The sequence below is a fragment of the Protobothrops mucrosquamatus genome, unplaced genomic scaffold (genome assembly GCF_001527695.2).
Source record: "Protobothrops mucrosquamatus isolate PMUCROS unplaced genomic scaffold, P.Mucros_1.0 scaffold753, whole genome shotgun sequence".
Lineage (NCBI taxonomy): Eukaryota > Metazoa > Chordata > Lepidosauria > Squamata > Viperidae > Protobothrops > Protobothrops mucrosquamatus.
Window position 1 is genome coordinate 95,044 of NW_015387023.1, and position 24,468 is coordinate 119,511.

At 37.1% G+C, this 24,468-nt stretch overlaps 1 protein-coding gene across 3 annotated transcripts in view; it reads right to left on the reverse strand.

The window, feature by feature from the left end:
- Positions 1–24,468, reverse strand: part of P4HA2 (prolyl 4-hydroxylase subunit alpha 2) — a 49,972-nt gene that overhangs the window by 19,783 nt on the left and 5,721 nt on the right. For 2 of the 3 annotated variants that reach the window (XM_015818493.1, XM_015818494.1), the window contains exons 2-6: positions 15,242–15,332; positions 9,056–9,152; positions 7,039–7,190; positions 2,107–2,244; positions 64–303 (exon numbers count right to left, since the gene is read on the reverse strand). In XM_015818493.1, the coding sequence (XP_015673979.1) occupies positions 64–303; positions 2,107–2,244; positions 7,039–7,190; positions 9,056–9,152; positions 15,242–15,314 (700 nt within the window). In that variant the 5' untranslated portion in view covers positions 15,315–15,332. Of the gene's footprint in view, positions 1–63; positions 304–2,106; positions 2,245–7,038; positions 7,191–9,055; positions 9,153–14,844; positions 14,968–15,241; positions 15,333–24,468 lie in introns of those variants that run through there. The other variant, XM_015818496.1, reaches the window with a different exon arrangement.

Below are 24,468 nucleotides of genomic sequence, written 5' to 3' on the forward strand. Positions count from 1 at the left end.
GCATTGCCTTTAAAGCACATTTTCTGCTATGGATTGGAGTAAGTTCCTATCGGTACGTCTTACCTAGGATGACCAACCGTCTTGTAAGCTCAATTGCTCTCTGTAAATCCCCGAGCTGAAAAACAGCATAGCTGAGGTAATCCAAGATGTCAGCTTTACTGATGGTTGTCTGTTCACCATTATCATGTTGTTTTAGGGCCTGCTGCATCCACAGCACTGTGTGATAATAATCTCCATCACTGTAAGCTGTTTTCCCCATACCAAAACAGTCATCCACTGTCAAGGTAGATCGGTACTTTGTGCCTGAAATTAGTAAAGTACACATTAAGAACATCTGAGAAACCTGCCTAAGCTTTTTGTCCGACAGAGTTCTACACAATGAATGCATGTGGGGGGGGAAATTGATTCAATTTTATTATTCCCTTTTTTTCAGATGCATGCTGTTTTTGTGGACATGGCCCCTGAGATACACAAGAAAAAGATGGATTTTTCTAATTCCCTCTGGCCTATTCAAAAATATTCCAAACCAGATAGAAATAGCCAATCTTCCTGTTGCTTTGAAAATTACATTCCTTGGTACCACCCAGTCACGAATTGGGTTGTTGATGTTCCTTCATCTTCTTGTTTTCCTTTCTTTAGTCTAGAATTTTACCATGGTGAGGGGTGGAGGTATCAAGAGATTCAGCATCAAATGACAGACTTAATTCAATATGTGGCCTTTGAGTTAATTTCCCCTTCTGTCACCAAGAATTTTTAAATTGCTAGGGGAAAAAATACTTACAACCAAACCAAAATCTGCATTGAGAGTGGGAATAGCCCTGTTTTTCCGTCAGTGTGGGAGGATGGCAATTTTTTTCTTAAAATTTAAGGATAGCTTGAGAACAAAAAACAGAAACTCTCAGACCTAATGCTCATTGCTGTTAAGTATGAATAGTGGAATTGGAAGCTGAAGGGAATTGAGAGATTAAGTCCCACTGTCTTTCCCCTGAGTCTCAAGGAAAGCCATATCTATTTTTCAGTTACTGTGTGTGGAAGGAGAGCTCGAATCAAACAGCAAGTACTCTAAAGTAATTTTTTTCCGAGTCTGCTATCTCCCTTGTCACACATCCCCAGTATCCTTTAAAATCCAGGATGAGGTGGGGAGTTGTCTTTTCAAAATTTAAAACTGTCAACTGTCTTGGACACTTTCACTCAAACTTGCCGTCTTCCCCATCCAGTGGAAAAGTTTTCTGTGGTTAAAAGGAATACAAAATTAAGCAGACGCACAGCGTGGTCTGGCTTCTGTGGAGCCTCAGTTTAGACACAAAAAACACTGAGAACAATCTAGTTCTATTCTATTACCCAACATCCATGCTCAGTTGATTTACCCCAACAGAGTCATCCAGATTCTGGGACAATAGAATATATTAAAGTATACCTTTAACTCCAGATGTTCATCATGTCTAGTTGCCAAATAAACTGATCCATTTGAAAAACTGGAACAAATCCCAGATTAGCATGAGTTAGAGCCAAACACTGGCTTTTATTAACGTTTTATTAACATTTTATTCTATTGAAGTTTGTTATTTAAATGTTTTTAATGGAGGCCACTTTCCGAGGATTTTATTAGTAAATGTGGCATATAAAACTTTTGAATTAACAAAATATTACACAAAAATGTTTATAGTCACAAGAAGCTTATAAGTTACTCTTAGCTTGCTGTTAAAAATATTTGTGAGCCTAAAGATCACAGAAGTGATCTGTGAAACTAAGAAAAAGTAAATAATTTGTTTTGTGGGTTTTTTTGCCTGAAATATATAGTGACTTTAAACTACTCTATAGACCGGCACACTGGTCTCAACCAGAATCCTTCTGACAGTATTTTGCATTAGCATAGAATTCACCGAAAGAATGGAGACTGACTGTGTTTGTTTGAAATGTAAGTCTATCTAGACAAGAGCATTACATTTCCAAGCTATTTCTGTAGCCTTAAAATAATACTGGAAATGCTTCTCTGAAATCTAATGAACCATTGCTAACCATATATATATATATATATTCAGCAGGGAATCCAATTCAAAGAGTCAACATGCTTCATAGAAACATCATGTAGATTTCAATTGTCACCTGGAAATTCTCCCTTTGATATTGTTTCAGAATCCAGCTTGTATGTGTCCTGCAAACGCATTAATGCCTTGGCAGCTCCAGTCTCATCTTCTTCATTTGGGAAAAACTGACGCTGAACCGTCAGATTTGTAATAAAGCCTTTATTTGAACAAGACAAAAATGGTTAACCGGCTGTCTCAGAAAATTATAATCAATAGCAGATTGATCTTCAATGAAAAACATCTCTTCTGTTCCAGAGAATATGGTATATTGGATCCAAGAGTTGAAATTGGAACAGAAATACATAATATTCTCATCAGACTCTCTCAAACTGCATAAAACATACTGTTATTTACTATTTGACATTTAGATAAACTCTCACAAGCTAAACAGGCAAAAAACATTGGATAAAATGGATCTGATCCAAATTAGCAAATGAAAATAAATGTAAGCAGTGAGAAAATAAAGGCTTTCACTCTTATTGGTATGGTGAGCTGCATTTATAGGAACTGAGTCCAAAGAACAACAACATTGATTGGTCATCATATTTTGGTCATCAGGTCCACATTGGAGCAATTTAAATGCCAAAAAACAGATGGATGAGTTGCACCGAACTTCATATTTGGACATCCCTCCTTCCCCCCCATACCACCATCATCACCACCCTCCAATTTCATAGTGCTCCTGCAATGTTCCAATCCACTCCCTCTCTCTCTCTGTTTTGAAAAAAGCACCTTCCCTTTATATCTGAGCAGCCTATACTTAGGCTCTTAAACACAATTGGGAATCCACTTCAAATCATCATTTCTAATTCTGGTTTCAAGATACACTGTAATTTGAGTAACCCTTTGTCTGTCCTTTTGGATACAGAAAAGAAAGACTGGAGAAGGGAGAAAAAAGCATAAAACTGAGGCTTAATTCTGGTGGCTAACTCACAGCTTTACCTTAACAAGGGCAGTGATGCAATAAATTTACCATGGGGTTTTTTAGTGCATAGATTTTAATGAAGCGATCTGATAGCTTGAGACAAGCATTGAGTACATCTTAAATTAAAAATTAAACCCTGGCCATTCTGTCTGTAATAAGCCAAAGTACACTCAATGTATTTAGTAGATTTATTAATATGTACAGCATTTGTGACACTATAAAAGAAAAGTTCAGCTGTTGCATATGGTTATTAGCATAAGAATCTTCAAAAGCCAGTAGGCACAATTTAACAAAAACACCAGAAATAGCTAATTTAAATCAAAACAATTAAATAATAAAGTGGAGAATGGGTCTCACCAATGAGGAATTCCTGACATCATCATGTGCAAGATAATTAAGCAGATCCACCAATGAAACAATAGGACTGTATAGGATGCTACAAAGAGTATTTAACAGAGTGATTAAATGCTCTTGGGATTTAAAATGATTTGGTTACAAAAGACCATATTGCATGGTTTTCAGCTGTTTTAGCCCTTGAAATTCAGAAATAACTGGCCAGGAAGAAGTCTATGGTGCACTTTTTTCCTTTTTATAAATAAACAGTTCTATGTTGTTTCCAAAATCCTGATAACTGTGATCCAACAAACAATGTATTCATACATACAACTTTTAATCACAGAAAGCAAACAACCTCTAATCTAACCCATCCTACATCCAACAGTGAGGGTGATGTGGTTCCACTTTCAGTTCTCACTCACATATGGCCAACTTATTATAAGTAATGGAGACACAAAGGATAAACTGAAAAGTGATTGTGCTCCCTGAACCCCTTTACAGTATATATATACCCCATCCTTTGCCAGTGAAGAGGAGGTTCTCTTTTTCTGCTCCACAAAGCTTCAAGAGATAAGGTCTCGTGATGTACTGTTAAAACATGAGCTGCACGCCCTGGCTGAAACAGCATACTTCAAACATCCTCTATGCTTTTAGCATAAGCACAGTGTTGCCCTAAACCATATGTGGTTGATTTCTGAGAAAACAATGTTTCCTCTTTAATACTACTAGAGCATTCAGAAACAACCTTTTCCTGTCAAAAACAGTTTTGCAAAAAAGGAAGAGGAGAAATAGCTGTAAAAGTGACATCTAGGCTTACATACAGAAAGCATTTTAAAAGAAAAGCTAACGAAATAAATATAGCTGCTTGCAAGGCTGCATTTTAAAACAAGATTACAAATCATGATTCTGCGTAGGTAAAAAATGTTTTAGTTCACGTTCAGATGGCCAAACGTAAGCATCTGACTTAATGTGGTCAATAGATAAAAACTTCAAAGACTATTGGTTCTAAGAAAGGAAAAGTGATTTATGCAGTTCATCACATCTGAATAGCAGCCTCCATACTGCAATACCAGATGTGGAAGGAAAGAGAAACTTCATCTTAGTAAAATCCTATGCTTGGCGTTACAATAGTAGAGAGGAAGAAAAATGTATAGTTTTACTGGCTTATTGACACAGACATTATTTAGTCTTAACATATTTAGGAATTTTTCTGAGAAGCAAGATTTTCTAGACAAATGATTCCCATTCTCTTACTTTTGGCTAGTTTGCAAATTATGAGTTCTAAGGAAACTCAAAGTGAATACTACTTCCAAATAAAGCAACCTATTTTTGTAGCCTAATCACATATTTTAGGGAGAAAAGACGTCTTTCTTTGCTGTCGTTCATTTATTTTTTTATTATGTCCAGAGTACAATGCTCTCGTCCAAACTTTAAGAAGCTAAAGATAATTTAGTTTTCAAGAGAAAGCTTTTATCTTCCAAGTAACACAAGCAATTCAGAAATAGGAAACGGGATCTCCTGCTATCAGACCCTGCCTGAAAACCGGCACGATGAAGTGGTTAAATTCCTGGATTAGGTGTGTGGAGACTTAGGTTCTAGTCTTCCCCCAAGCACAGAAGTCAGCTTTGTGACCTTGTGACAGCCTCCCTTTCTTAGCCTTAGGGCCAGTGTTTCTCAACCTTGACAATTTTAAGGCATATGGACTTCAACTCCCAGAATTCCACAGCCAGCATTGCTGGCTGTGGAATTCTGGGAGTTGAAGTCCACATGCCTTAAAATTGTCAAGGTTGAGAAACACTGCCCTAAGGCTCTGTGATAAGCTGGCTGAATCTCCTCCCATTGCATCGTGCATTGAAAAAGTTTGCTGAAAGTGCAACGCAACACAAGCAGATCCTGCAACTGAATGTTAAGGATGAATGCTAAGAAGAACAATTCTTAAGACCCTGCATGGTGAAATAGCAAACCTGGATGCAGGAAATCCTTACTGCCATTCTCTATTCTTCCAAAGGGAGGCAAACCCGTCACAAAGTTTCCTTGTAAATCTTATTAGGGTGAAAAAAGATTCTGGTCTGCAGACAGATTTGAAGATGTGCAGCGGGTTGATGCATGTGTATAGAGTCTTTTTGTTCACATATTACATTGCAGTGAGCATACCACTGCCTGTTACCACTCTAACACTGCCTCCAGAGTACATTCCAAAGTCCTTTTCGGCTCCCATAGTATGTGCATGAAACCACGGTGCTGCTTATCTATTTAGCTTAAATACTCGACCTCCAAAAGTTAAAGAAAAAAAAAGAACATTCTCCCCAGCACTTTCTCTGATGACATCATTATATCCTTGTCATAGTCTTTAGTAGGCCAAGGAAAAAAGAAGTGCAGCTCCAATCACATAAATACGACTCACTCCTTTAGTAAGTTCAAGATGTAACTGGCTGTTCTCTAGTCCACACTTCTCAGTCTCACCAACCACTCAGGGCTGACTAGAACATTTCTGAAAGGTTAATTATATGTTATATGCAAATATAAATTTTAGAGTCCAGATGAGTCAAGATTCCTTTCCTGTAGAAAAGCAGCTCCAGGAATGAGCCATCTTAACCCTTTCCTTTGCTCCAAATAACAATGACTCAAAAGCATACTGAAATAATTGTGACTTAATTTGAAGAAAAGATCCTGATGGGAGGAATCATGTTGGAGCAAAGGGGAAATGTTAGGCAGGGACTTTTTCTCCATTTTCTTTTCTATAGAAAAAAAAAAGCAGCATGAAGACTTGAATACTATCTATTTTTGAAAGGAGGAGTTAAATATGCTAAAGTCATAGGAGATACGACATAGCATAAGAAGAAGCACTGGTCCATTTAACCAATATCCTCATGCAGTTACAATTATTGAGAACACTGTTTCTTTAACATCCTATTGTTGTTGTTAATTGCGAAGTCGTGTCCGACCCATCGCGACCCCATGGACAATGTTCCTCCAGGTCTTCCTGTCCTCTACCATCTTCTGGAGTCCACTTAAGTTCACGCCTACTGCTTCAGTGACTCCATCCAGCCACCTCATTCTCTGTCGTCCCCTTCTTCTGTTGCCCTCAATCTTTCCCAGCATTAGGCCCTTCTCCAGTGAGTCCTTCCTTCTCATTAGGTGGCCAAAGTATTTGAGTTTCAACTTCAGGATCTGGTCTTTTAAGAGTAGTCGGGGTTGATCTCCTCTAGGACTGACTGGTTTGAATGCCTTGCAGTCCAAGGGACTCGCAGGAGTCTTCTCCAGCACCATAGTTCGAAGGCCTCAATTCTTCGCCACGACAAGGCAGTAATCCATAAAGGGGTCACATCCTATAAGGGTTGCTAATATTTAGGCACAAGTTCCTCCTGTGATTTATACATCAGAGTGCTGGCCTACAGTTACAGCCCATCAGTGGAATTTCGCAAACACTTTCCTGAAGATATTTGGCACTTTGCTGAAACAATTCAGGGAAGTGCAAAAACCAAGAGATAATTGCATACCATATTCGCACATTAGTTCAGGGAGTGTGAATTAGCTAGATGGTTATGATTATGGACAAAGAGAGAATAACCTCACTGATTAAAAGATTACAGATTGAATATTATTACTGGCGAGGGAAATTGGTTGATAAAAACTCCAAAACAATCCATATGGATTATATGACATTTCTGATTCACCAAAGACTCTTACCCTTGGTCATGTCCTCGAGAACTAGATTCTCCAGCTCCAGCCATTCTTTGTTGAGGCGCTTTACTAATTTATAGGCATTGACAGGATGAGCAAGATAACCTTCTGGATCAGAGGTGGATTTGACTGTTAAGGATTCCATTGTCTCAGCCCAGCTAGGAAATAAAAGCATATACATATATTGAATATCATTTCAGTTTACTAGCCCCAAGTAGGTAGGAATATGAACATATACATATTTTATTCTCAACCCCTCCTCTTAGCAGAATAACAGAGTTGGAAATGACTCTTCTAGTTTAACTCCCTGAGCAGGCAGAAGACCTTATTAACATTTTAGACAAATGGTTGTCCAATGTCTTCTTAAAAATTTCCAGTGTTGGAGCATTCACAAGTTCTGGAGGCAAGTTGTTCCACTGATCAATTGTTCTGTCAGAAAAATACTCCTTAGGTTTAGGTTGCTTCTTTCCTTGATTAGTTTCCACCCATTGCTTTTTATCCTGCCTTCAGGTGCTTTGGAGAATAGCTTGACTCCCTCTTCTTTATGGCAACCCCTTTGATATTGGAACACTGCTATCATATCACCCCTAGTCGTTCTTTCCATTAAACTAGACATATCAAATTCCAGCCACCGTTCTTTATATGTTTTAGCCTCCAGTCCCCTAATCATCTTTGTTGCTCTTCTCTGCACTGTTTCTAGAGTCTCAACATCTTTTTTACATTGTGGCGTCCAAAACTGGATGCAGTATTCCGAGTTTGGTCTTACCAAGGCATTATAAAGTGGTATTAACACTTCACATGATCTTGAATGATCTATGCCCTTTAATCTTGGCTTGTGGAAATGAAGTAAATATTACCAGTATTTCCTACCATCTTGCATTTTATTACTTATATAATACTTTTAAATTGCAAATATTCATATAAGCAATTCTCTTTTAAAATGTTTTATTATTACTTTCTTTCAGGCTGATATTTAAACCATCAGAGTAAAGGAACAATTAATAAAGTTGTACACTAAAGCATCATCAAGGAAAATGTCTATTAAAATACTGAGAGAAATCTGAGCAAGCATTTTACGGTAAGAAATGTCTCAGCAGGTGGCAGCATCTAACCTATCCTGTCTGTTCTCAGAAACTAAGCAGGATTGGCCTCGGTTAGTATTTGAAGGGGAAATCGAAATAGACAACCAGTTCAATAACACGGCCAACAGAATTATGTGAACACAGTCAGCAAGAACTCCGTTTTTTAATTTTAAATTGTCTTTCCTTTCTTAGACATGCATGTTTTTGATTCCAGCTATGTAATAACAGAAATAGAGCCCTATCACAACCTAACCCAAATTAGGCAATTAAAAACAAGTGCTCAGGAGGAAATAAAACATTTATATGTAAAAGGATTCAGGAATTTGATTCTGAGAATGCACATAAATTCCAGGCTCAGCCTAAGCTTATTCTCAACCTCTTTAACAGTTCTCTATATGTTCACCTACAAAAGACAGTCTCTGGCTCTGATTGTTGCATTTGTGTTACCCTGCTGTAAACATGAAAGGGAAATTACTGTACTAAGGTTTTGAGGTTACATGATACAAAAGAATTTAATCCAATCACTATCCTAAGAGTTACTTTTCACACTGGGTTGCAATCAGATTTGTCAGTCCACTGACAAATATTGGGAGGGAGGATAACTCTTGCTTTTCTAATGAAGAATATTATGTTATGCTAAATTATGGTCAACTCTTGGTGATTGCATCTACGATCAATTACATGAAGGTAATTTGTACTGAAATATTATATCACTTATAGCAAATACCTTCCTGAATTTAATGAGATTTACTTTTAGGTAAAATTGCGAAGATTTTCAGTCTTCTCTCTTCGCTCAAATGTAAAGAATAACACACTGTAACAATGTCTAACTGCCAAGAAAAGTAAAATATATTAAATAATAAAATAAAATAAAATATAAAATAATAAAATAAAGTAAAGTAAAATAAAATGAAATGAAATAAACAAGGTTCTTCCATTACCTTTTTATTTTAGAAAGTTTGGTTTCTTCCTCCTGAATATATGCTTTTAATGACTGTACCAGATCTTTTTCCGCATAAATCAGGTCTGTCATCTGGCCTTAAAAGGAAGAAAATCAAGCCTCATTACTTCAACTGGATAACAACAACGCATTAGGAACCAGACAGAGATACAAAAGCTAAAGTACTTGGCCAGGCTGAATGCTGAATTAAAGCCTGCATAACAGAAATTGGTCAAAGAGAAACCTGAGGAGATACAGGTTCAGGTTGAATCAGCTGACCCAGAGCTGAGCTAGTCCAGACCATGAGCCTAGCAACACACAACAAATTTAAGAAAAGGAAGACCACCCATCTAGTTGAAAGAAAGAGGTGTAAGTAAACGTTCAACTGATAGAAGGGCTATAGAAGCGAAACTACAGTTTGATGGTCCTAGTGGCAATCAGCCTCTACTACCATCACTACCATCTTGCCTACAATTCTATTTGCATGCTTATCCTTGGTTCATCCAACTGAAATTTGCTCTTCAACCTGCCCACTCCAGGAGCATTCTGAATGGGTGTTTTGTCTTTCTCTGGACTATTTGAAAATTAAGCTTCATTCTCTAAACAGAAAGTCTACAGTAGTAGTAGTAGTAGTAATAATAGTAGTAGTAGTAGTAGTAGTAGTAGTAATACAGTTGGAAGGGACTTGGAGGTCATCTAGTCCAACCCCCTGCTCAGGCAGGAAACCCTACACCATTTCAGACAAATAGCAGTCCAGTCTCTTCTTAAAAACTTCCAGTGTTGGAGCATTCACCGCTTCTGGAGGCAGGTTGTTCCACTGGTTAATTGTTCTAACTGTCAAGAAGTTTCTCCTTAGTTCTAGGTTGCTTCTCTCCTTGATTAGTTTCCACCTGTTGCTTCTTGTCCTGCCTTCAGGCGCTCTGGAGAATAGCTTGACTCCCTCTTCTTTGTGGCAGCCCGAGATATTGGAACACTGCTATCACGTCACCCCTCGTCCTTCTCTTCATTAGATTAGACATACCCAATTTCAGCAACCGTTTCTTATGTTTTAGCCTCCAGTCCCCTGATCATCTTTGTTCTCTTCTCTGTACTCTTTCTAGAGTCTCAACATTTTTTTACATCGCGGTGACCAAAACTGGATGCAGTATTCCAAGTGTGGCCTTACCAAGGCATTGTAAAGTGGTATTAACACTTCACGTGATCTTGATTCTATGCCTCTGTTAATGCAGCCTAGCACTGTGTTGGCTTTTTTGGCATCTGCAGCACACTGCTGGCTCATATTTACGTAAGTGATTGTCCACTAGGACTCCAAGATCTGTCTCACAGTTGCTACTATTGAGCAAGGTACCACCTATACTATACCTGTACATTTGGTTTTTCTTGCCTAAATGTAAAACCTTACTTTTTTCACCACTGAATTTCATTTTGTTATCATGGTGATATTACTAAAGTTAAGGGTTGCACTTGAGGTTGCATTAGAACTAGCCATATGTGTAACTGGCATCACAGAACACAAATAGATGCAGCAAGTTAAGACATATAGGCTGATCAATTTTAATCTATGAAACTATCATAAAGTCCACAGAAGAATTAATTTAAACTTAGACAATTAAATCTGCTAATATTATTACTGGAACTGCAGTATACAGAAATATAATATTGGTTTCATTTCTTTACCAGGATCCTCTGTGTGAGAATATTTCTGAACAAAATAGGGCAAATTAATAGGCTTATTCTCTGGACTAGACAGTGCACAAAATGTTGAATACTGACTTTTCAGAAGCATCATATTCTTTAGATAGTTCAAGAAAACATGTTTATTTACCTTATTGCCCTCAACATTATCCAGTACAGTGAAAAGAAATATTATCTTTTGTCTCCTTTCATCTCCAATATGTATTTCCAAATATTTGGAAGAAATCCATTTTTCAGGATGTCAACTCAATGAATTCCTTCTTAAATGGCACTATTACATTGTCAAACTACTATAATAACTGACTTCCAAGTAACTGACTGTTATTAAATTGCTCCCATTTTTTTTTAAAAGTATGTGCATATTCAACTGTTAATTACATCTCACTATTGAGAACTGAATACAATAATTACAAGCTCTTCTTTGCCACCCTCCTTGCCTGGATTCTCTCTCACACAAACAGGGTTTTTGTCAAATGGTCATTTTCCAGATAGATAGGAATGCAACTAAAACAAATCTAAGAGGTTTGGCACTACCTTGGGGAAGCCATGACGTATCGTCTAAAGTATAATTATTGAAATGTTTCATGTCTATAAGTCTTCTGTTTAGATCCTTTCCTTTCGGAAAGACTTTTGCCCATTGTCCTGTTTTAAAACAATGATACATTCTCACCCTATTTAAAACTTGCTTTCTTTTACTTAAACAAGATCGGCTCCAGCTTTCTAACTTTTGCTGGAAAAAAAATAGTTGGTTTTTACTGGCTTGCCAAACCTTGTTCAGAGAGCAGCCAAGTTTTCTGTTTTATGGCAAAAAGCCTTATGTAACCAATACGTCTTAGTTTTATATCACTTATTTATGAAACGAAAATAGTCAGCAGTATATAAAAATAATAGTGGATTTACGGGAAAGAAACATCTTCTGACTGTATTGTCCCTAGTAGATATTAACTCTTGATAAAAGTTTCTTCAAACTTTCTATATAATGTTCTAGACGAGTCTTCCAATTTAGCTTTAGATTTAATTGCCAGATTAAAATTATTGTTGAAATTACCAAAAAAGTTCTTTTGGGAAGGGATTTGGAAAAATAATGCTTTACTCTTTAATATTTCAATCGTGTTTACTACTTTTTCACTAGAAATATTTTTTTCTAGGCCAAGATAGTTTTTAAAGCTATTTATTAAAATCATAACTATTTTAAAGCAGCTTACTCATTGCATATGGAGAAAATACAGTCGAATCAGCCAAGATATTTAAATTATATTATAATAGGAAACTGAATTGTATTTATCTGGTATTAATCAATTTCAATATAGATTGGGAAGTATATGCATGGATAATTATTATTATGGTCATATAGTCAGCCAGATATGGATATGGCATTTAGACTGGATATGGCATTTTTATCCAACCTATCAAGTTCTTCCCAAGGACTTGGGATAGACAGATGCTGTTGTTTGAGGGTGATAAAAAGTATCATTGCAGGATATAAGCTGTTCCAGAAAAGCTGCCTTTTGCAACTGATTGAAGGTGATTCTGTTTGCCAATGGTGTTCAAGTGGTGCTCCAGATGTCTTGATATTGCATCCAAGATGCCTACTCTTTTGCCACACTTATTCTACTTCTTCTTGCCGGCAATCCTGTAGCAAACCCACAAAACAGTGGATGGATCGCATCAAGGACATGAAATGCATGGGTATCACTCCTGAAGATGCCCTGGATCAAGCCAAATGGAGACAGCTTTGCCAACAAGCAGACCCTGCCAAAGTGCAGGAATAATCCTAGGAAGAAGAAGATTCTACTCTGATGTTATACTAACCATGTTTGGAGCCATTGGAGAAATATCTAAAGCAGGGGTCTCCAACAGCTGGGCCATGGACCCAGGAACCAAGTGATGCAAGCAGAGGACTAGCATGTTAAATTTCATTTGCGCATGCGTGGGATGAGATTATGTACAGGAAACCATCCCCCCTTTTCCCACCGCTGCTGCTGCTGACAGTTGTGGACCCAAAAAGATGGGAAAGCTGATCTACAGGACTTTCTGAATATCTGGAAATATTGAATTTATCAGACCTGAACACCCTAATTTACAAACACCCCCCCCCCCAAAAAAAACCCCAAAACCCATCCTGCTTGGAACTGCCTATATTCTTAGATACTACCTTAATAATTCTTAGGTCCTTGGCTAAGACATGATTTATTAACGTAATAGATTGTGAATCTAACTCACATAATAATAATTGCTATTTTAAAATTTATTTAGCCAAGGTTAGCATATAATGTAGAAACACATGTTAAATAAAAAAGGTCACATGGTCAGACTGAGACCCTGAGGGAAACTGTGTGGAAATGTATAAACTCAAGTGAAGGAAATGCCATCCAATTTAAGTTCTTATTAAAGACAGCCGTGCATAAGAATGGGTTATTTCCCTCTTAAATATGTTCTGAGGATTATTAAGCTCATAAAATTATACTGATGTGGCCAAATTCTATCGGCCATCCTTTCCATTTTGTACAAAGAACTCTCATCTTTCATCAAACGCTACATGCCGAGTTGCAGTTCTTGGAAAGGAACAGTGTAAAACAGATGCCAACAGCTAGATTTCAGGCAGAATCCAAGTTAGGGATGAAGATGTCCACTCAGATAGTGGTATGCTCTACTCCTCCTCCCTCCTGTAATGCTCCTGCTCCTATCAATCTTCTCCACCAAGTGCTCCAACACTCCAAAGCAGGTTGATGTTGACTGTAAAGAGCTACAGAGGAAAGGGAGAAAATCATCCTTTTGATTCCACTGGTGGAATGTATTTCATGAGCAGGAATCCAACTGATAAATTTATTTAAGTTGTTTTGAATTTCCTATGGAAATATAATTTTCTATACCATTTTCAGTTACAACTTATTTGTTATGTAGGAAAATACACGAGCTTGTCAGAGATTCATACTCTCCAGTCAATAACGTACAGGCAGAAGAATTAGAAATGAAGTTCAAACCAGTAATATCATTTCAATTTTAATGTGAAAATGAACAAAATGCAAGCATCCCGTGACCTGGAAAAAATTTAATCATTTTAAAATAAAAAAATAAATTAGACATCCAAAATATAGTTAAAATACAATTCTGAAAAACAATATGATTATATAGAAGAAGTGACACTTTTTCTCTTGCCTATTGTAAAGTAGGCCAGAGTCCACAATCTTTTGGGCACCAGGGACTGGTTATGTGGAGAGATTTTTCCGCAGACTGGAGGGTGTGTGGTTTTCTGTGCTGCCTGCATCCCACGGATGAGGCTTTGCTTGTTTGTGCAGACCGGTTGCTGGCATGCCTTGGTCCAGTACTGGTCCACAGACCGGGGATTGGGGACCCCTGATGTAGGCAATAAAAGCATGCAAAACATGCCTTCTGGAATTTTTCCAATCCCTTTACCAGACCTGGCCATCTGTATTTTCTTCTGCATAATTAAATTAATATGTTTCATCTTTATGTTTCAATTTTCCACTTGGTCTGTATCCAGGTAAATTTGTTTATATGTATGTACTAGGAAGCCTGGTGTGGGATCCATTTATTCCATTTTGGATAATGTGGCCATGAGGAAGAAAGGAGGAAGGTTAGCACAGAGCAGGCAGCAATATTCTGAGCCACTGCCCAATGTCACTCCCATTGAGATGTATTGGGGAATTGTTTGCCCTGGAAATTATTTCACCATAGCCGCTGCCAGATTTTCAAATTCAGCCTTCCTTTTGATGGGTTTCTCTGCTGCCATCATGTTGGCTCTGTTCAGTTATCCTTATGTCCCAGGACCTTTACATAAATTATCTCTAATGTTCAATCTAATCTAATCTAATCTGCTACTGAGCCATGGTGGCACAGTGGTTAGAATGCTACCCATCTCACATATGTGATTCTGGTGGCTCACACAATTAAAATAGAAAAAAACAGAAACTGTTAAAAATAATTAAAAATTAAACAGGAGAAAGCAATCAGAATCTTACATATAATACAGCCATTTCACAGACTCCATATTTCTATTGGATCTCCAGGCTCAATGGCAAAATCAAGTTTTTGAGGCCCTCTGGAATCCAATAAGGTCAGGACCAATCTCACCTCAGAGAGAATGATGTTCCAATATGGCAGATGCTACTGTACTGCAGAAAAAACTCTTCTCCTTGGTCTGTCAAATAAAACTCCTTAGCAGACGGGACTTGTAATATGCCTCTTGTGTCTCACCTGATGGGACAGATGGATGTAATGGGGAGAAGTGGTCCCTCAAATAACTTGGTCCCATAAGCAGTACCCTCAATTGAACTAGGAAGCAAACTGGCAACTAATGCAGCCTACAGAGAAGAGGTGTAAAATATGCTATTCCAGGGACACACACACAAATGCCCGCATGGCCCAACTGGGTTAGAAAGAACTAGAGGGCGGAATATATTCATAAAAAGACATGATTATAAGAATAAATTTCATATTATTGTATTATTTTGTTTTAAATTATCCATACCTATAGAAGTGAAAAATTCTCCTTTTATGCACCCCAGACAGGTCAACAGTAATAACATAATCCATTGTGCCATCTTCAATCAATGGAATATCTGGAGGAAAAAATAAATATAAAGAGAAAAACAAACTGAGAACATTTGAAAGAAATAAGCACAAACATCCATAGTAGTATTGCTCAGTATTATCAGATTGGAAAAATCCGTTACACTGGAATAAAAACTACCTTGCACAATACATCTGCAGTACAGCATTACATTGGAATGCATCATATGCTATGAATAATTGTTGTTTTACAGTAACTTTAATCTAAGTAAACATTATGCTGGATTCCATTCATGATAATTAGGGATTGCTTTAGTTCTCATCTTAAAATATTTCAGTAATACTGGCATATATTTTCATATCCTACAGCTGTTCACATTTTTTGACCGTAGATACGCCAAGAAAATGGGAGGAGAAAAACTAGAGGCCCATGTTCCCAGATGCCACAGAACCATTTGAATCTTCCCTATTGCACGTTCATAAACAACTCTACCACTGAGAATGAAAGGTACGATCATAAAATTGTTCAACTGTTTATAATCAAACTGTTCCTTATGTTTGTGCAACAGCTTGTCTGCACCCCATGCATTCAATTCCAGTGCGCTGCTATTATTTCAGCTTGCAAACACCAACAACGCAATTCTAAACATATATATCAACACCATAGAATTCAACAGAGCTTCTTTCCACATATGCATCAAATTGAAGTTTACATGTCTTAAAAAGACTTTCTGCTGCCTCATCTCCAGCTATATCTTTAACATGCAATCAGTCTAGGCAGACTGACCAAGAATGGCACATAGAAACAAAGCCTAGTCTACAGACTGGAGGCTGGGTGAAAAAAATATTTATTTAAACAAAGCAGTTTGTTTATGTTTAGATATACTTTGCTCTCTGTTCTTTTTCTGAGCCATTTTCTCCCTCTTAGGGATAACAAAGTTAACAACAAACACGTTTGAGAAATCCTATAATGAAGAATAGGTTTAGTCAAAGGTAAACATAATTTCTTAGTTCCTAATGACGCTTTTCCTGATTGATTGCTCCCATCATCACAATTTTTTGTTTTAACTAAATATATTAAATGCTGACAATTTTTCTACTGTCAATCAGGCGTATTTATTAACAATTTTGTACTCTGACGATTATTTTCTTATACAGTTGAATTTGTATATTTTCTGGTTTTTAATTTTCATTATTTTTAGTCTTGCAGATAAATGACATATTAGTTTTATAGAAGCAATCATGCTTTCATTTTTGACCCCTCGGCTTTGCAAATAATAAATATATATCCATTTATTTTAAGGGACGTACTCAGAAGCATTTATCCAGGCTATTTATGGCCTTTTTATAAGTATAATAAATCCATTTGTTTAACTAAGGATCACGACTGCCTCTAAGCTCAGCATATTTTCTTTTCCTAGTTTGGAGATCCACAGGCTTTCTTTTCTATCATTCTCAGAGACTTTTGGTAATAAATTAAAAGGTCTAAGTTTTTGTCTCAATCAGTGGTTCTCAAAGTGTGGTCTAGGGATCACTGAGAGTCCCTGGAACCCTCTCAGGGAGTCTATGAAATCAATTTCATCAGTTTAAATTTCTGATACAGTAAATATTGATAGATGCCATGTAAACCAAAGCTCTTTGGAATCCTCAACCATATTTAAGAATGTAAAGGAATCCTGAGACAAAAACGTTTGGGAACAATTGGTCTAAATGAGGTGAACTTATTTGCCCGGTCCTCGTATTCTGAGCTCCTTTAGTGAGAAATAGGACTAATAAAACAAATAATCCATCTTCTAAAGTAATTCACAAGTAACTTGAGAACCTTCTATAAGCGAGTGGCAAGTGCCATGAATGGGGCCTGCCAAGAGTAAAACCACAGGAAACGATAAAACAGAACAATGGAGCAAGCCAAAAGAACTGCAGGGGTGTGTATATTTGGACAGACTAAGCCATGACAGTCCCTCTGAAGTGCTTGTTCTCGTTTCCTGGAGACATCTACACACAGCTTGGCTAAGTGATTATGAAGAAATTTTCCATTTAAAAGAGCAACCTTCACCTCATCATATCCCTTCTTTCAGGATATTTGCCAAGGCAAAGAACATTGTTTACTTCATCCAACAGTATTTTTTTTTTTTTTGCCACTCTTGCCTTCACACAGTCTGTGCTATAAGAAAAAAAGCTTTTAGTAAGCACAGAAGATAGCTTTCATGTGAGAAAGAGGAGACACTTGGCCATGAAATTTTTAGTTGGCTTGTTTATTCTCCCACAAAACAAAACGACCAGTGTTTACAGCTTCTTGCATTCTGAAGCTTACTTGCAACAAATGTGAGCAGAAAAAAAACGAGAAACAGCATTCCTACTCACCCCACTGCCTTCTTCCTATACAGGCCAAACCCCTGAAATGGGATCATACTGTAACAGGACATGCAGGAAAATGAGGGTACTATAACAGCTAGCCTTCAGGGACAGAAGGGATTTCTCTCTTCAGACTTCATCATCCCATCCCATTTCAGCCCTGAGCTACAAATATTCTCCTTCATTGGTACCACATATGAGCATCAAACATCATCCCATCCCCCAAAATGTCTCTTTATCGTGCAGAATGGGAAAGAGTTCACCTGGTGTTGTTTTTTTCCATTTATTACACCAGTATTAAACACATAAAAGAGTTAAAGCTGGAATCACCAAAGGCCACTCTTGGGATCATCCATGCTAATTAAGGATAGCATTGTTTTCAAGGACTATGGAAAATTCTGTATCCTTTTGATATAATGTAAATTCTTGCCTATTGTTTACATCTCTCTCTAGCTCTCCAAGATACATAAACACATACTTTTGCCTACCTCTTATCTTGGGTTTTGTTTTGTTTTTTGCTAGTCAAATGTTATTAGAATTGCTTATATTTAATAAACAAACATCAAGCTATCTTTTGGGTCACTGCACTGAGTGGAAAATATCCTCTTTTTGATTTGGATAAGTGGATTTACAGGAATGTGCTTGGTACAAACTTAACTGGAAAATACCTCTAGTAATTTTCCAATAATAATAACAGCAATCAAATAAGACAGAAAATGCTAAGTTTCACTTTCACTGATCATTTACACATAATAAAAATTATTTTATCAAAGCAGCATAAATGAAGTTTGGTAAACAGGCCTGGAACAAAATGAAAAATGCCTATCTATAGATACTTCCATATCCATTTCTATAAATTCTATCTAGTAGAATTTAAAAGAAAATTTGCTAAATGAGTTAATACCTGTAATTTTCTAAGTGAGTGGCTATAAGTGACTGACTCACCTATTTAGTCAGTCAGTGAGTTAAAAAAATTGTCCAGCAGTCAAAAATCCCTCATATCCCTCCAAATTCAAGGCACTATTTAACACATGAAATATTACACACAGGTTGACCAGATAAATGAAATAAACATCATATTCTAAAAAGCTGCATCAGATCATTTGGTCCATTTGATGTTTTATGTCTGTTGTTATACTTTTGATAGTTTAAAGACACCTAGGTTTTTTCAGTTTCAGAGAAATGCAAGAGAATCATATTTCAGAGGAACGTTTAGCCATTTCCCAAAGACTACTGAGCAAAGGAAACCATGCAGACACAATTCCTTTACCTCGCAGCACTTGATCTTTTAGTCAACCTCTAGAAATATGTTATCTACCAAAACCAGTTTGTCTTGCTTGTTCAGATTCAGCATTGTTCACAAATTAGCCCTTCACATAGCATTATCCAATCCCGAGAGAAAGAGTATTTTTGTAGTTCTCCCCAAAATACTGACAATTACACAAGCAAATTGTCAAAGACTTCATTGTGAGATATGAGTAAATTACAGCTCCCATCCCCAGCAAAACTGCTTTAAATTCAACAGTAGAGAGAGACAAAAAAATAATAATAATAAACATTGACTATTTACCTCAGGTCTAAAAAACACCTCCTGAACAGCTACTGATTTATTTTATTTACCAAACTTATATGCCACCCACTTGGCAGAGTGAATCTAGGCAGCTTACAAACATTGCAGATGGCATGTCCTGAAAACTTCTGATTTCTCATTGTTTATGATACAGCGGGTGTTTTCTGCTGAGTAAGTAGAGGCTACTGCAGAATCTGTATATGGAAAAGGTAGATAGTAGGGCTGACTAATGCTTTGCATTTGCTTCAAACGAGTGGGTAGGAGCATAAACTGGGCATCTGTCCATAACTCATTAAAGCAGAGATATATTTTCCCACATGATTAATTCTGCAATCATAGAGGCAAGTTATACATGCTGTGTTTACATTTCCATGTATTCTGAAATAGCTTTTCCATGTCAAATGCAAAGTCCCATAATAACCAGCTTGCAATTATGAGTACATATGAAATTTGGTGATAGAGTTCAGGCAAAATTTAAGGACGAAGTTTCTAGTAAATGTTCACTTTAACTAAGCAGTATGTAGCTGGCTAATGTGAGAACTGATCAGGAAGCACAAAGAATTAAGATTAAGATTAAGAAACATAAGTAAAGCTTGAATGTACAGGAATGCCCATTTCTGATCTCCAATATTTTTAGCATATTTACATGTTTGACTAAAATAACCTAACATATATTTGCAATAAATGCAACTGTGTAACGGTGCTTGAAGAAAAAGTCAAAGAACCGAAACAAGAAGTCATCATACTGTAACTCATAAAAGAGAGTGAAGATGTATCACATCAAATTAAGCCTTTAGTTGGTAGAGGAAAACAACTATGCATTAGCAATCAAATGAAGCAAAGGAATAAATTCAGTGGTGTTGAATATGCAGTCTTTTTTTTGGGGGGGGGGATTCCCAATGCAAGTGCTGTCCACACATACATATGTGTGCTGTCATAAAAAGCCTTAGAGGTATGAAAACCAAGTTTTCAGAAAATAAAATTGTTTTAACACCAATGAGCCTTGCGGTACATTCTTTGAATGCTTCACAGAACCCTAGTCTGCATTTATGAGGGTTTGTCTCTGATTGTGTCTGATGCCCTGTGCAGAATACTGATTCAGAGTAAGCATCTGAAAGAGAATCTTGGTTTGAGAATGGTGCTAGAGCAGGGGTCCCCAACCCCTGGTCCGTGGATCAGTCCGTGAGCCGCAGTATACCAGCAACCGGTCCACAAAAACAAAGAAAGCCCCATCTGTGGGATGCAGGCCGTACCCAAAACCACACACCCCAGTCTGCGGAAAAACCTCTCTCCATGTAACCGGTCTCTGGTGCCCAAAAGGTTGGAGGCCTCTGTGCTAGGGCATCAGAAAAACAAATAGGGTTTTAACTTTCAGATGGATTTCAGATAGACTATGGCATCAAAGCTAAAGAAAGTACTAATAGCATCATATAAGCTTCTTTCCCTTATTGCCAATTTATTCTGCATTTATTCTTGTAGTTAATATTTTGATCTGAAACAAAGGCACTCCCTGCCAAATGTGGAATTATCTTAATTTCAGTTAACCAATGACTTTTTCAGCCTGTTTTATTTCTTAAAGTCTGCTTTGGAGCAGGCTAGGAAAACCTCTGAAACAATACAGGAAACACTGAAAGGGAAATACATGAAAATTACTTCCTTTTTCTGCAGAAACTTCCGAGTTTGATATTAGTGCTGTCCTTTGATTTGAAGAAATCTAGTTAGGATACAAACCATTAATTTACATTTTATTTATCGATTGATTGTACAAATTTATACCCTGCCCTTCTCACTATCTGAGTGGTTTACAATAAAAATACCATAAAATTCTTACAGAAATAGACAAAGTTAAAAAAACATACAGAGACCTCAAGCCACCAACCATCTCCAGGATGGTATATCACTGTTGGATCCCATGCTAGTTGACAGAACCAGGCCTTAACACTCTCCTGGAAGGCCAGAAGAGGGGGGGGTCGGCCTCACCTTAGGGGGCAAGGTGTCCCATAGGGTGAGGGCAATGAGAGAGAAGGCTCTCCTCCTAGACCCCACCAGTCAAAATTCTTTAGCTGACAGGATCCATAACATGCCCTTCCTGCCAAACTGAGTCACACAGGTGAATGTAATAGGGACGTGACAGCTCCTCAGCTAACCTGGGCCTATGCCATGAAGGACTTTGAGGTCATAAGCAATATCCTGAATTGGACCTGGAAGCAAATCAGCACCCAATGCAGTTCATGCAGCAAAGGTATTACATGTGTGCATCCCTAGGACTGAATGGACAACTACATTTTGTGCCAGCAGCTGCTTCCGGATACTTTTCAAGGATAGTTCCATGTAGAGAGCATTGCAATAGTCCATATAGTAGATGACCAGGGCATATGTGACTGAAAGAAGGGCTTCCCAATCCAGGAAAGGACACAACTAGTACAAACACAAGTTGAGCATAGGCCCTCTTAGTCACGACTGCCACCTGCTCCTCAAGCAGGAGGTGTGACTCCAGGAGGAGCCCCAGACTACACATGGGGTCCGTCTGGGGCAATACAATTCCAACCAAGACAAGAGATGATAGCTCCAGATACAGAACAGTCCTCCACCCTCAGCCACTACATCTTACTAGTAAGTTAAAGTGGAAGCAAATGTATTCCCTCTTTCTCAAGCTAGTTGCGCAGGTGAAAAACAGGTAGCTTTCCAGAAGCTGTTGAAGAATGATTCAGCACTGGTCATATTAACTACAACTGCTAAGAATTGGAGATACACAGAGGCCCATGGGTTCCTCATTTCTGATACAACATTTCATTTAGTCTCTACCTTCATACTGACAAAGAGAAAAAGTCAGAATCACAACTCTATGCCTGCCACATGAAAAGAAATAATTTTAACATTCTGACTGCATGTTGCACCGAAGGAACTTATCACACACTATTAGCTAGAAAATAATGCACATTTCTTGATGGCAATTTCTCAAAAGGAGGAGTTTAAGAAGCTGTAAGTTTCTCAAATCTTAACTGTGGAATCATAAAACATCCTGAAAGTTCATATGCTCTCCATATGTCTCTGTTTATTCAAGTTCACCTGTGACTTGAGATTCAAGGACAAAGTGCACACAAAGACACTGAAACCCTAGGATACTTAACAGTTTAATCCACAAATAGCACCTTTTTCCAAATTGAGGGGAAATGCTCTGTATTTAAGAAGTTTTCTGCTGACCATGTTCCAGAAAGTGGACAGAGCCAAAACAAAAAAAAAATGATTTTGTAAACATAAATATAATTAATGTGCTTCATCCTGATATTTTAACACTTTTCCCTTTCTAACATATTAAAAATTATCATTTTACCACTGAATCCATCCCAAACACATTACAGAGACTACTTGCAACTCTGACCCACAGCTTGTGTCCCAATTAAATTCCCCTCCCAAAAGGAAAAGAAACTGGCAGTCTTTGTCTATTAATGCCATTATATAAGTCTAACGTGATTTGAAGTCTCTACTTCATCTTAGGCATAAGGAACATAGTTTGAACCAAATGAATCAGACTTTACAATTAGAAGTGAAAAGTCTTCTGCTAATGGCAAATTCAGGGTGACTAATATAAAACATGAGCCCTGACTTTAACAAATAATATAAAAAGCAGTCTTAAAATAATATCTGGATAGATTTTCCTGGAATCTGCCCTTGTTATTCTCTAATAAGAACCAAGTGAGTGATAGTCTTGAAGCCTGAAATCTATAACTCATTCTACATCAGGCAACGAAAGTTAAACTCATCCTGTTCAATGGTGGCAGAACATTTCCTACATTACATTTAGGAGCAAGGATGAACTTACTTTGACTACAGGATATTAAAGCAAGCTGGAGTGGGAATTCAAGTAACCTACACATGACTACCATGGTTGACACTGGTGATGGGTGACACTTGGGGATTAAGGATAGGGATATATTTAAGGATGTTTTTGTTGCATTCACAATCATTTTGCTGTAATTTTTTTCATTGTCTGTCAAACAAATCCATGCAAATTGTTTTGGCAGGTTACTACTGGTGAAATCTGTGCTTAAATGGAAGAAATACAGAAGAACGTTGAAATAATAAAAATTGCACTCAAATGCTTCCTTAACCACTTCCATTCCCCTTCTAAAAGAGAAGGGTCCAACCTCAGTGCCATACTTTCAGATGCTGTTCTTTAGCAGTCAAAACTGGCACACGCATTCCCTCCTCCACTGGGTGATAACGCCTGGAGAAAGTTACTATTTTAAGAACAGCACACAAGATTCACTTGAATGCAGAAAAATCTTGATTGGGTAAAAAGAACCTTTACAAAGGGTAGCAATATTTTTCCTTATAATTTATCTTATTGCATCAATGTCCAAATAACATTCCAAAGTTTTAAAAGATTTTAGTAATTACAGTATGATACAAATCTTGCTTTTCCATAAACACTACCCCATTGTCAATAGAGAAACAAAAAGACCCAGATAGAAGGAACGCAGCTGGAAAGCAGCAGAAAAATATCTGTTTCTCGTGTTTTCCATCAAAATGGAAAAAAGCAGGGTAAGAATTCTACATAAAACCCAGAGTATTGATGTAAAATTGCCAAGGATTTTGGAACAATAGAAAGAACGTTTTCTTCTGTTTCTTTTTTCCACAAAAAGCAAGAAAATGGGCAGAGAGACAATAAAATGTAAGTGTATTTAATTTATAACACCATTGACAGATGTAAGCTTTGTTATGAATTTACTTTAAAATATTTTCGAAATAGAAACTCAAGCTGTAGACTATTTTTTGTGCCTGTTATATGTTATTTTTGCCTGCTGATAAGAAACAAACAGGTAAAAGAGACAGCACTAAAAATGTGCCATCATCATTATACCAAAGCAAAGAAAGGTATTTACTTTCAATATTGTCCAAAAAGGAAACACTAATAAAAAAGTGAAGGAATATATAGTATATTTGGTCACATGAAATGAATAAAACAACATTTTTTTTGCATTTGAAGTACTGTAACTACCAGCCATTTCTACTTGTATAATCAATCTTGTTATCATTTTCACAGATTTCTGGATACTAATTTGTGATTCTTTGCCTTTTCACATGCTAGCCTGCTTCATGATTTAATGAATGTCACATTTCTATTTTGCAATTGCTCTAATTACTTTCTAACTTAGGTGTCAACAGAAGATTGATTTAAAATGGCAAAGCTCTTACAGCAAATCAAACTTTTTTTTCATATACGATCAATGTTACCCACGTTATAACTATCCAAGCTT